Here is a 14,709-nt window from a genome sequence, read left to right as displayed (position 1 = left end):
AAATGCAAACTATGTGGGAAATCAATACATCTTCATATTTAATACTATACACTGTAACCTAATTCAATCATAAAACTATTTAACAAAGACATATTGCATGAGTAATCATATGCAACTGTAGAAATGAACTATATGCGAATACAGTCTTAGTAGATGTTTCTGCGCTGTCTTACACAGATGCATATACACTGTAATCCACTACAGTCATGACTAAATCAACAAGGAATACTGCAAGGTTAATACATACAATACAATCCTGTTCTTATGCATGGCACTCTAGTACATTCCAACCCACTTTGGCCAGAGCAAACATGTTCTCAACATGCACACTGAATGAAAGACCAGAATTACCACAACAATCTTGAATGTAGCTCCCCAAAATGTCTTGTCTGGCAGACAATCATTACCAGACAGATGGTACAGATTGGATGAGAAAACCAGTCCAGCTGTGGTATAGATTTATGCATGGCTTGTGTGTGCGTGTGCAAGGTTTGATGAGAAAGCAGCACACAGCTGTGGTATAGATCTATGCATGGTTTGTGTGTGCGTGTGCAAGGTTTGATGAGAGAGCAACACACAGCTGTGGTATAGATCTATGCATGGCGTGTGTGTGCAGACATTACCGGACAGACAGTGCACATTAGCTGAGTAACACTCACAGCTGTGGTACAGACCTGTACATGACCTGTGTGTATAATTTTTTTTATGTACAGACATTACCAGACAGTGTACGCTTGCTGAGAAACACACAGCTGTAGTACAGACCTGTGCATGGCCTGTGTGTATGCGTGCATGGCCTGTGTGTAGTGCGCATGGCCTGTGTGTGGGTGTGCATGGCCTGTGCAGACATTGCCAGACAGACAGTGCACATTGGCTGAGAAACACACAGCTATGGTATAGACCCCTGAATGACCTGTGTATGTGTACAGAGCCTGTGTGTACGTGTACAGACAGACAGTACCAAACAGACGGTGCACATTCGCTGAGAAACACAAATAGCTGTGGTATAGACCTGTGCATGGCCTGTGTGCAGTGTGCATGTCCTGTGTGCAGTGACAGCCTGCTGACCAGCCTTGCCCAGGGAACCACCTCTCTCAGGGACATGGACGTCTCCAGGTCTGCTGCCTCCTCCCCCTACCTCCCCCTGCAGAGATCCACCCACGACATGTACTATTCCCCCTGACTGGCTGAGTGAGGGGAGGGAGGGACAGCAGTGTGTGTACATGCGTCACAGAGAGAGAGAGTGTGTGTGTGTATGTGCAGGTGTGTGCATATGTGCAGGTGTGTTTATCTCTGTGTGTGTATGTGTGTCTGCGCATGTGTCCGAATGTGTGTGTGTATGCTGAGAGTGTGTGTGTGCATGCGTGCAAGCATGTGCATATGTGCGTGCATGTGTGTGTATGTGTATCTCTTGTGTGTGTCTGCGTATGTGTGCAAATGTATGTTGAGAGCGTATGAGTGTGCGCATGTGTGCAAGCACATGCACTGTGACAGAGATGGGGAAAGAATGGCAAAGTGATCCGTGCCTTCACACTGACAGAAAGAAAGTCCATTTCCACCAGCCGAAGTGTAATAGTTTAGATTGGTTGTGAACATTTCAAAACCTGACCCCTGTGCAGCTAAGAAAGAAGAAACCCCTGTTGTAAATAGTGTGTTTGTGTGGTCTTTTCACAATAGCAATAATTATCAGTATCATAGCAAGGAAATAAATATGTCTGAAGGGCATTTGAAATATGTGGAAAATCAATATCTTTCTCTATAGATTTCAATAATGAAACTCTCCATACAGTGAGATTGTGAAAATAACACTTGAGATCTTGTGTACCAATATGCATGTTGAATTAAACAAGCATGTGCATGCTTGACTATTATAGTATCAATTATCTAAAAAAAATTTTTTTTAATGAAATAAAAAAGTTATCAGAAGAAAGGTAAAGAAAAAAATCACACAGGCATAACAAATGTCTAAACAACAGATGCAGCTTGCTTTTCATCAAATTCAATATATATATATATATATATATATATATATGTACACACACACACACACACACACACACACATATATATATATATATATATATATATAAAACTGTGGGGCTGAAAGATTCACATTCCAACACATTTCCTGATTTATTCTCATACAAAATGCAAGCAGTTCCAACCCACATGTAAGTGCACATGTAGATGCTACACACGCAGGCACATGATTTGAAATGCCTGGGTCAGTCAGTTCTGAAGTGTGATGCAAGAAAGGTGGTAAAGGAGTGTGGAGGGAAAAGCTGTGTGTGTGAGACACACAATGACATTATGTGAGAGGGGCTTGGGGATTAAGAATGTGTGAGCTTGGCATGTGTGTGTGCGCATGTCAGATGGTGACAGAATGCAAGCAATGGTAAATGTAGACCTAATGAGCTGATGTTCTTATGAGTGAGAAATTGTACAGCAAGTGAAAAGTGATGTTGTGAGTTTGATGTCTGTGGACAATGCTGCCTCACCACAAACCTCAATAACTCATGCTGATGCCAGTGCTCTGGCCATTCTGAGGCCCAAGCTTTCTGCCACTGCTTTTTCTTCAACTTGCACCTCAGCAACTAAATCAATGCCAGTTGCAGCTCACCAGTAAATTTATCTTATGTCTTACAGCCTTGCAGGTATGAAAAAAAATAAACCATTGTTACATGCACTGTCACCATCCTGGTACCAAGGGCAGGAGCAGTGATGATTACTGCAACTTTGAACTGCCAGCAACAACACAAAAAGAAAGAAAAAAACCCCCAACAAACAAGAATGTAAACCATGAAGGCTGAAATCCAGCTTCAACATACACTACATATATATGTATGTGCTGCAATCTGCAAATAATGTATGCATGCAACAAATTGCTTTCCAATATTATGTATTATCCAGAAATGAAGTGGGTTTCACTTATGACATGGTAGATGTCAAGATTATGTTTGCAGTGCCACTGTCATTGAACTAGTTGTTGATTTCTCTAATGGGATAGAAGCAGCAAAGGTAACAATTAATCTCTGCCTTTCCCGTGACCTAAGTAGTCTAGCTCGGCTTGAATGCATTCATGTACTCATTTTTCCATCCAGTCATATGCTGCAGGTATGGGGCACTTTCCATCAGACCACTGGAGTGCTTTTTAACATGGCAACATCTCAAAAAAATACATAGGAGCACTTGAAAAAAACTCTGTCCATTCCAATGTCTGTTGCTGAGGATTGACATAGTAATGTCATCGTCACATTACGTGTACTCTGAAAGCTACACATGAAATGTGCACTCTGCATCATTTTCAGTATATCATACGCGATGCTGAAAAACATGTCTTTGGTGTGTGCACGTGTGCACTTAAAATCACACAAGCAAAATACATTACACCAGCTGTACTTTCTCCAGTGTCACTTTAAGATGTCTGACTGTGGCATTTACACTAAAATTCTGCATTTTGAAAATACAGAAAACAACAGATTGCTGCCAGGAGTTACCTATTTTTTATAATGGGCAAATCACTGTACTTGGAGAAATGTTAAATATGTCATAAACATGAGAAATACCCGTTTTTATCCCCACTGTCTCTCACTCCACCAAAATACATTTACAATCCAATCAAGAACCCAACTATACACATATTTTACACATACATTTACAAAGAATATTTACATAAACTGTATACTCCTGATAATTTAAAACATTCAATTCACTTCAGTGGGCAGTGAAATATTCAGAGCCCTCTATTCTGGAAACTATCCTTTACTCAGAAATGGTATATGATTTTGTTAGTAGTGAATTAATTCATGAAAGGGTTGCTATATTTACCATGGAGATAAAAAGAGATGTGAGTTAATTACTTGCTTTGAACTCGACATTCAATGAACTGAGAATAATCATCACTGCCTCTCCAAATCACAGAATAAACTTCAATTGAAAAAAAATAGAATTTGACATTTGATTTACAATTTGCATATCTGTTAAAAGCAATGAGAATATTGTATAAATAAAAGATCTGTGATTTCATATATAGTGATCATATTTTGAGCTTTACGAAAAACATTCTGACGTTTTTCAGTTACTAAATATTGAGTAAAAAATTGTAGGGAAAAAATCACAAAGGAAAGGCTTAGATATGCTACTTGTAAATGTCTTTATTTTTTTTAATTCTTTAGTTGTACAGATCTGTAGATGGTGACTGCATGTGATAAAATGATTCAATATGCTGGAAAAAAAACAAACACGTTTTTTATGAATAAAATGTCATAATCATGTACGTTTTGATGGCTGAGTGAGAGTGAGAGACAGGGAGAGACAGAGAGAGAAAACTGTTCTTTTTTTATCATGGCAAGGAAAAAAACAGGCACTCCAAAACTGTAATGATAAGAGGAAAATGGCTGGGGGGTTTTCATGCTGAATGTATTAAGAAAATATTGAAGTAGTCCAGTTCCAGTGATCCAGTATCTAATTCATGTACAGTTTTATTTGTGCACAGTCATCCACATCTTCTCCTCCCCCTTTTCTTCACAACATCAACACCGTTACCAATACAAGATCAATGCCTTCAGTAACACACTTGCTCTCGCATGAGAACAATTTGACCTTTACAACTATACAGGCCCCTTCTCACACTCACTCACTCTCTCACAACACTCACACACACTTTGCACCCACATCCAAATGTAGCTTCCCTCAAAAATCTTCCATTTGTTTTCTCTCTCTCTCACAAACACATTCACACATCAACCAATACACAAACGCACTGACTGACTTATAGGAAGAACTTTCTTCTGCTCGTTTCCATCTCATGGCGCTGAAAACGAGTTAAAACAGTGTTTAGAATCACATGCACACATAGATATAATCATATTTCATACACATGTGCACACTTATATATATATATATGTACAAATATACCACATACAGTACATGACCTTAGTAAATGCATTATGTGCACAAACCTACATCATATATGAATATTAACTCACTCGCTGCCATTGTCCGCATATGCGGACATCGTCGGAGAAAGCGTTGGATGCCAATGTCCGCATATGCGGACTTGGATTTTAAAAAGTCGTGCTGTCGGAGTGACGCGTCGGATGCGAAAATCAAAAGCAGATGTGATATCTTACGTCACCTCTGGTCAGCTTTTCATTCACACACGCTGCGTGTGTGTCGCGATAAGCTCAACCGCACTTGATAACAAAGCGTGCCCCCTGTCAGCTTTGTAAGTTGTTTGACAAGATGGCGTCACGGCGAAGTGTTCGACACGGTCGGAGAGGTGAAATGTTACTCAGCGTCAAAGATGCTTTGGAAATGATCCAAACTGAAGGCTCTGATGTCGAAGGAGATAATGTTGATTCTTCGGACAGTTAATTTGAAACAGATCCCGATGAACTAGAAACAGATTCGGCCACTGAAGAGAGTGTTTACAATGGAGAGGAAAGTGAGGAACATGTGCCAGCAGATGAGACAGACACAGACGACGAAACCACTGAGGAAACGGACGATTTTGCAAGTGTTTTCACCAGTGATTGGACTGACAATTTTTCCTTTTTCCCTCTTGCACATCCCTTCACTGGCATACCAGGTTTGTCAGCTGACTGGCCAGTCAACACCCAGCCGGTTGAGTTTTTTTCTTTGTTCTTTGATTTTCATTATGTAGAGACAATATTTTTTCTTGTATGAGTGAATTTCAACTTTCTTCACCACCTGTTCATACTTCATTGCATGCACTAGGTCTTCAGTCCCTCAAATAGTGTTAGAATGTGATGTGGAACATGTTGGTGTACCTTTCTGATGGGTGCAAAAATGCTAAAAAATACACTAAATATGGATACCATGATCAACATCAAGACGGTGAGTAAATACTTTGATTTTTTGCACACATATGGAACAACATTCCTTGCATACATATACCAAATATCAATTGTCTGGGTGTTTATTTGGTTTTTTTTACAATTTTTTCCCCATCCTATACAAACCCTGGGTTTTCAGGTATTGGCAAGGGCAAAAACTCTTGGCATGGAGTGAGTTAAGAATCAATGCTGTTAAAATGGTATATTTCCAAAATACAGTGGCATTGTACTTTTGAATGATAAGCCCCCTGAACTATTTCAGAAATATAGTGGTATTGTATCTTAAAATAATTAGCCCTTAAGCATGTTTATTACTACACAGATGAATTCATGTAGGCATAAACAGCAACCAAACTCAAAACATGTTACTTCATGCGCAAGCTTACAAATTCTTATTAGTAATACTTCCATGTCCTCAACAAATGTGACACAAGCATAAAAATCATTACTATTCATCACAAGCATGAACACTGCGACTGGGAATGTACTGGAATGTATAGAAAAGAACAATTGGCATCTTTTGAATATGCCTGCAGTTGAAAAAGGCTAGAACTGAAGACAAAACACTGAAACTATTAGTTAATGTTCGTCTAAACATATTACACTAATAGTAAAAACAAAACACTAAAATCATTAGTCAATGTTTATCTATAGATCTTACACTAAAGAATTAACAATACTATGAATATTTCACAAATCTCTTGTCTGTCAGTCCCTCTGTCAATGAGAATGGTAGATTTCAAAACTGAGCATGTGTGTGTGTTTGTGTGTCACTGTGTGTGTGTGTGTGTATGTGTGTGTATGTGTGTGTGTGTCTGTGTGTGTGTGTGTGTATGTGCTTGCATGCGTACGTGTGTGTGTATGAGTGTGGATAAGCAAACATCTGTGTGACCACACACATAAATGTATGTGCAAGGATAAAAATGCCTACATACACCCCAAACCCCACCCCATCCCCAACTCTCCCCAAAAAACAACAACACATCACCCCAGAACAGGTCACAATGTAAAATTGTTACCTTGTGGATCCATTCATAGTCCCCAAACTTGCTGTCAAAGGTCCCTTTCTGCAGTGACCTCAGCTTCAGTGTGAAGCGAGGACCTAGCTCCTTCAAGGCCACTTTGGTGCCACTCTTGAACTCATACCTGTAATAAAAAAAAAGAAAAAAGATGAACTACAAATATATGATATTGGTGCCACTCTTTAACTCATACCTGTGATAACAGTAACAAACAGCATACATACAGCGTATCAGTGCCACTCTTGAACTCATACCTATAATATCAATAACGAACAATGTATGTGTAGCAGTTTGGTGCCACTCTTGAACTCTTACCTGTAATAACAATAATAAACAGCATGTGTATAGCACATTGGGACCACCCTCACATGTCACATTCTCCAACAAACTCACACATCAAGTTCTCCAACAAACTCACTAATCAAGTTCTCCAACACACTCACTAATCAAGTTCTCCAACACACTCACTAATCAAGTTCTCCAGCAAACTCACACATCAAGTTCTCCAACAAACTCACTAATCAAGTTAACACATCAAGTTGTTCAACAAATTCAGGCATCAAGTTGTCTGACAAAATCAGACATCACATTGTCTAACAAACTCTCATCAAGATCTACAGCAAACTCACACATCAAGTTGTCTAACAAACTCACACATCAAGTTTTCTAACTCACTCATACATATATATATATATATATATATATTTATGTAATGTCGCAGTAGTTTGCATATTCGATTGTTGATCTGTGTTCGTGTGTGTACTGTGCCTGTAGGTGTGTGTATGTGTGTGTGTCACTGAGTGAGTGCATGAGTAATGTGTTTGGGTATGCGGCTTGTGTTCGTTGGTGCATGTGTGCGTGCGTGCGCGCGCATGTGTGCGTGTATGTGTGTGTGTGTCTGCGCACGTTGTGTGTTTTGTGTGTTTGTATGTATGTACGTATGTATGTACCTACGTATATATGCATGCGTATACGTGCTTGTGTTCTTTCAATTTCAATTGTCTTTTTTTTTTTTTTTTAATTTTTTTAATACCTGTTGCATTTCTTGATTTTATCAACTGACATGACCTATTTTAATTGTTCTCTCTCGCCTATGTTTCAAATTATATGCATATGTCTGTGTGGGGATGTTTAAGTGAATGTTTTTAGTGCTATCGTAAAGCGCATAGACCTTCAAGAATATGCGCTACAGCAAGAAGTCTTAATAAATAAATAAATTTTAAAAAAATACATCAAGTTGTCTAACAAATTCGCACATCAAGATCTCTGACAATTCACACAGGTTCATGCATGAAGTTCTCTGACAAACCCACACATCACGTTTTTGTCCAACAAACATACACTTCAAGTGCTCCAACAAACTGACACAAGTTCTCAAAAAAAAACAACTTCACACCAGTTCTCCAACAAACTCACACATCATGTTTTCCAACAAACTCACACATTAAGTTAACACATCAATTTCTCCAACAAACTTCACACATCCAGTTCTCCAACAAACTTACACATCAAGTTCTCCAACAAACTCACGCATCACGTTCACACATCAATTTCTCCAACCTGGCCATCAGCCGTGTCAGTGTGACCTCAGTCCCTACACACCCCACATACCTGTGCTGCCGAAAGAAGATGAAGTCACGCTGATTGTGAAAGGTCACCACCCGACGCCCGCTGTAGTTGGGGTCGGCGTTGAAGAGACAGGCCAGCAGACGACCCACGCTGTGACCCAGACGGGTGTTGAAGTTGTTCAGTATCACCTCTGGCCGGTGCTCCGTCATTCCGTCCGACCCCTGAAATTTGGACGAAAATATGGAGTCAGTCAAGCAATTTTGTCACTTTAATATTCGATCACTGAAATCAAACACCTTTCAAATTTTGCTGCACTGTTTTACTGGCTTACCCACACATACAACTGCAAACTTTTTGTCATTTATTTAATAATTGTAATCTAACAACCTTCAAACATCAGATTAAAATAACAAATCCATACACAAGCATACAGAAGAAATATAAATGTTTCATTTTTACTGTAAGCTGAACAATTCAGTATCCTTAAAGGTCAAGCAAAAACAAGTGCCAAAAAAGTAAATATATTGAACAGAAAATGATCCTTTCATTAACGAACGTGTGGAAGTATGATGTCTGTATATGTGCACATGTACATATATATAATATATACTCAAGTGTGCATGCACATTTGTGCATATGTGGATGTGTGTGTGTGTGTGTGTGTGCGCGCGCGCGCGCGTGTGTGTATAACAATATTTGTCTATACTCTGTGAGTGTGAGCACAAGATAAAACTGATTGCTCAGTAACTCTATTGTTAATCACATCTTCACTAAAAAAATATATCAGGCTAAAAAAGTTGAGTATGCGTGTGCGGGTGCAATGCATGTATATGTGTGTGTGTGTGTGTGTGTGTGTGTGTGTGTGTGTGTGTAAAAAAACAAACTGCTGTGTGAAGTACAACCCCAAGCCCAGCCCCTTCCTTTCTCACCTTCACTTCAGTGCTCAGCTTGACGTTGGTCAGCTTGAAGTGCGCTGTGGGCCCGTTGGGCAGATGACTGACCAGCATGCCGTCTGTCACGTGTTAAGGACAACATGCAGCACACAGTCCTGCCATGTAACATGATATATCACTAGTCCCTTCACTGCTGCTGACAAACGTGTTCAACAGTGAAGGAGCATCACCTCAATGAGATAACACTGATCTTACAGTAGAGTAAGGGTGATAGTCACCATTCTTTTCCTGGACTTCATCTTGTCATGGCATTACTTCCGACATAGTTTTGTTCAACAAAAATCAATTACACCACTTAAAAGTACAAAAAGAAAGTAGCAATTACACTTGAGATGACACTGATCTCACTTCACTAATGTTCAGCAGCCTTGGGGGTGGTTCACTGCAAATTTTGTGTAAATTTAATAAAAATAATAAATGTAAAGCGTTGTCCATTTAACTCTCTCTTTCACTCCATCTCTCTCATACACAGACACAGATTCAAACACAAATAGAATATTGATAAACAGAAAGGATACTTGGAGTTTTCATGTTCTCATTGACAACGATGACGTCTGTGAAATCGCGGGCTATGGCCTGTGGTATGACTTTCTTCAGGTCTAAGCCCCGGCGATACACCAGTGTTGAGTTGGGAATGATCTTTTTCAACTCCTTACAAAACTTGTTGGTTCTCTGGAACAGAAAAATAAAAACCATGCACATTCCACTCAGCAGAAGATGACAATCCCTCAACTAATGGCTTCATGTATAGCATAACTTTACATGTAAAGTGAAAGTTTTTTGTTTTTGTTTTTTTTCAACTCTGACATATTGGTGGTTAGTACATAGCAGTACTTGATGCCACTGTCAAACTGAGGGTACTTGGAAGAACTGCAAAACCACTGCAGCAGAATCATCACTATTCTCCTGTAACAATGGTCTTCTAGACCTTTCTTCAAAGTGTTCTTTATGGTCACTTTACGGCAATCCATCACATGTGTGCATCCACTCCCTAATACGGACTTTGGCTGCCTATGGATACACACAATCAACTGTAGCAATCATCAGCTGCCAAGCAACAAAGCGTGTATTAGGTTGATTCTGCCAATTTTACTTTCACTGCATTGTTAGTTTCTTTCCCATTTTTTCCCCTGTCATGTTTACATATACACTACTTGTCCAAATACTTTTATATAAATTACAAACACACACAAAGGTATGTATACTTTTTCTTCCCCATAATTCATCTTTTTTAAAAATCTAATATCACATTAAGTGATAATATCTTAAAACTGGAGAAGGAACACACGCGCAGACACACACACACACACACATACACGCACACCCACGCACGCACACATATGCACATGTAAACACACACACACACACGTACACACGCATACACACCTTCACACGCGCACACACACACACACACACACACGCATACACACCTTCATGCACACACACACACACACACACACACACACGCATACACACCTTCACGCACACACACACTCACACACGTACACACGCATACACACCTTCACGTGCACACACACACACACACAAACACACATTCATCTTTGAAACATTACACTGCTGGGGCGATCACTTGTTGTAATGAGGATCTTGGGCTCTGACTGTCCAGTGTGGAAAGGAGCAGTCTCATCTGTCGCCTCATCAGCCATCACCTGAGGACAAAGATCAATATCACTAATGTTATTTGTTCAGAATATTATTTGTATGCGTCATGCTGAAACAGTCCAGTGATTCTGTACGTGCGTTGATGCTGTGTGTGTGTGTGTGTGTGTGTGTGCGTGTGAGTGTGCATGCATGCGTATAGGTGCGTGTGTGTGTGAACATGTGTGTTTCACTGTGTGTGTGTGTGTGTGTGTGTGTGTGTGTGTGTGTGTGTGTGTGGAGTGTGAAACCTGTACCTGAAAATTTCATTTTATACAAAACTGATAATGTTCAGTGATTTCTTCTGACAGATTCACTTCAGTCAGAAACTCTTTTCCCCATCTCTCTACTTTGCTGCCCAATCTTCTTCTTCTTCTTTTCCCTCAACTCTACGAAGAGTCATTGGGGCACCTCACAGAAGAACTGTTCACCAGATTCTTCCAGGTCTGTCAGTTGTGTCAAAGCCTGGGTCTCTGCAAGCTGGTTTTCCTGTCCATTCTGCAGTGCTGTCATCCCACTGTTTTCCCCTCCATCCCCCTCCCTCAACAGCTCCTTTAATTATCTCGCCATAACACCTAATTTCCATGGCTTCAATTCTTCTTTCCAAATCTGCCATAATGGTCCATGTTTTGCAGCGCAATGGAAAATGAAATACAATAGTGCACCCAGGAGTCCGATCTTGCAGGTGTCTGATCTTGCCCCATCATCTGAGTCCCCCATACAGAGCCTCACCAACATTTCTTCTTCTGTTCTCTTATTACCTCACCAACATTTGTCGCTGCAGATCAGTCAGAATCTTAATCAAACTGCCTTTCTATCTTTTTTTTTCTTCCACCACTGTACAGTTACAGAAAACTTTTTTTTTTCAGAAGTGTTTAATCAGTTTGCACATTATGATATAAAATACAACTAACAAGAGCAAAAAATAAACAAATAAAGAAAGAAGCCAATATTACCTCTTCATCATTTGGGTTCACCATAGTTTCATCATACACTCTCATGTTTTCCAATGTTTTGGGCGTCTGCTTTGGTGCCTAAAAGTGGAAAACAAACAAAAAAACAACAATGGATAATGTACACAGGAACTGATCAACATCAGGAAGTAAAACTCAGCAGAATGCATCATTATCTTACAATATAAACACAAATCTTTGCTCAGTTATACATTAAATTCACTGAGATACTGTTCAAGTATCTAACTTGTAAAAATATATACTGTCACAGTGTCAGACTGGTTTAAAACAGTTTCAATTTCCCAATGGGGGTCACTGTGTTTGGAAAAATTAAATCCATATTTCTGTTACACCACATCTAGTGCTAGGCAGATGCCTGACACAGTGACAGCAGTGTAAGACTATAACTAAACACATTAGTCACGCCTTGGGTGCATGCATATTTGTGTACCTGTCAGACTGGATTTCTTTTACGGAATTTAGCTAGAGAACAACACTTTTGTTGTGACAAGTTCCTTTTCAGTTTTCATTCAATCACTGCGCCGGGTGGGTGCAGATCAGTGGACTTCGTTTTATCATCTCATCCAAATGATTCAATTATTTTCCAGTCAAACTAAAACTTCAGAGAAAGTATGAGACCCTCAGACACTTATTGGCAGATAAACATCATAACAATTCCGACACCTTCCTCCATCCTGGTTCAAACCAAAAACACAAAATAAAGAATCACTGTATGACAATGATTTCTTTCTCTGATTTTAATGCATCAATATACAGTCATGAAATATTTACAGTTGGTGTCAGTCACAGCGACACAGCTTGTGCTGCATCACAAAAGTCAAAGTTACTCTCTTACTGTAATTTTACTTTAGTTTTACTTTTAGACTTCAGTCTTTTTAAGGTCAATATTGCAGATTGTAAAATACTTTTTTTAACAATAAAAAGTAAACATTTGATGATTTGGTCAAGCAATCATAACAGACAAGAGAAAACTTGTCATAAAAAAAAGGAAAGCTAAAAGCTCAGTGAATTAAAAAAATCAAACTGTACATGTCACACAATTATGGTGAAAACAGTAGAGAGTCCATATTATCATTGAAATTTAAATCATTGTTACCTTTTCTCCTTTTTCCTTGGCTTCCTGCATTTTTCTTTTTTTCTCTTCCAGCTTTGCCTGAAAACAAAGAAACAAATATCAATACTTTGTTACGTTTGTACATGTGAAGTAACGACTGTGCCTCAAATGTTAAAAGCAGTTTGACATCAGCAACAATATCATTTAAAAATCTACTGGCATACAAAAAGAAAAAAGAAAAAAAAGAAAAAGGGATGCATGGTTTTGTTAATATGACTGTAAGTCAATGCCCTGTGTGAGTGTGTCATGGTGTGTACATGTATCATTCGATTCATTGTATGCTTGTATAACATATATATATATATATATATATATATCCACTATCTAGTGCATGTGTGTGTGACTGTGTCACTGTGTGTGTATGCGCGCACACACACACACGTTTGTGTGAACGCATTGTGTGTATGTGTGAGAGAATGAATGAATGAATTTCTGAGGGTAATAGAATAAGCAACAATGCTTTTTTTCATCCAGCCCTCAAAAGGAAAAAAATGGGGAAAAATGTAAACAAATAGATTACAAATAACATTCCATAAAATTAAACGAGAACAGAAAAAAAAAAAAAATCATAGCATCACATTCATTACATATCATGGAAGGACTACATGAAAATTGTACAGTACACACAAATGCAGACATACTCTTTAGAGTAATGTAAACATGTGAAGAAAAGTGGAGAAAAAGACAGACAGACAGATAGACAAACTGAGATACAAGGGAGGGAGGGTGAGAGACATCTTTGAAAACAGTTCCATCATATGACAATTGACATTATTTAATTCATATAGCAAAATTTTCCATCAGATATTTTATTTCTACAATAGAATTAGCAAACTGCAAAGGTTTCCATCAGATTGTCATTTGTGCTCTCTGTCAGACATACGAGACCTGTATTCAACTATCGAAATTTGTAACGGAAAATGCTTCAGGTCGCTACGAAACTACTACGGGAAACCCACAAACTGAAGTACAGAAGCTGCAACAACGTATGCTCAAACAAAGGTAGGAAGTATCAAATCAATGTTTACCTTTCGTTTCTTTCTCTTCATCTCTCGGAAAACTTCCGTTCTCCTTTGCTTATTCTTTATTTTCATTGGGATGTTGAAGACGGCATCTGAACTTGAAGAAGTTGAAGCCATTTTACTCTATCTTTTCAGCAAAAGCAAACCACACTGCCTTCACGTGCGTCGAGATTTTTTTCCTAAACAAGGGAGTTAATGCATACAGAAAAGAAGCATCTTTTTACAATCATTTTACCCAATTGCTTAAAATGTAACCCAAACGGTATCCTGTGTTCAAGTCTCGCCCACGCGCGTACATGTGTGTGTGTGTGTGTGTGTGTGTGTGGGTGCGTGCACGGTGGTCGAGCCTTTTCATCATCTACTGTTCAAATATGGAACTGCCCAGTAACCACGTCCGTCACAGCCCCTCACTGCCTTCCTAACCTCAAGATTTTCCTCTTCCAGCAGCATTTCCTCTAGACCCTCTCTCATACATGAAAGTGTTTTTTTGTTTTGTGTGTGTGTGTGTGTGTGTGTGTGTGTGTGTGTGTGTAATGAT

At 39.1% G+C, this 14,709-nt stretch overlaps 2 protein-coding genes across 2 annotated transcripts in view; one reads left to right on the top strand and one right to left on the bottom strand.

Moving 5' to 3' along the window:
* The window catches only part of LOC143279723 (protein Hook homolog 3-like), a 38,179-nt gene extending 33,905 nt beyond the window's left edge, over positions 1-4,274 (top strand). Inside the window, exon 23 of the mRNA XM_076583843.1 lies at positions 1,054-4,274. Within this exon, the coding sequence (XP_076439958.1) occupies positions 1,054-1,183 (130 nt within the window). The 3' untranslated portion in view covers positions 1,184-4,274. The remainder of the gene's footprint in view (positions 1-1,053) is intronic.
* Positions 4,275-4,403: 129 nt separating this feature from the next.
* Positions 4,404-14,343, bottom strand: LOC143279724 (ribosome production factor 1-like). The gene is made up of 9 exons (XM_076583845.1): positions 14,178-14,343; positions 13,132-13,188; positions 12,018-12,095; positions 10,977-11,072; positions 9,921-10,074; positions 9,379-9,461; positions 8,492-8,670; positions 6,878-7,004; positions 4,404-4,813 (listed from the first exon to the last, which is right to left on the bottom strand). The coding sequence occupies exons 1-9, from the start codon at positions 14,286-14,288 to the stop codon at positions 4,772-4,774; spliced, it is 927 nt and encodes a 308-aa protein (XP_076439960.1). The 5' UTR covers positions 14,289-14,343; the 3' UTR covers positions 4,404-4,771.
* Between the last annotated feature and the right edge of the window lie 366 nt (positions 14,344-14,709).

This window comes from Babylonia areolata, chromosome 3, assembly GCF_041734735.1.
Source record: "Babylonia areolata isolate BAREFJ2019XMU chromosome 3, ASM4173473v1, whole genome shotgun sequence".
Classification (NCBI taxonomy): domain Eukaryota; kingdom Metazoa; phylum Mollusca; class Gastropoda; order Neogastropoda; family Buccinidae; genus Babylonia; species Babylonia areolata.
The sequence above is the reverse complement of the archived record's forward strand: the minus strand, read 5'-3'. Positions and strand labels throughout refer to the sequence as shown.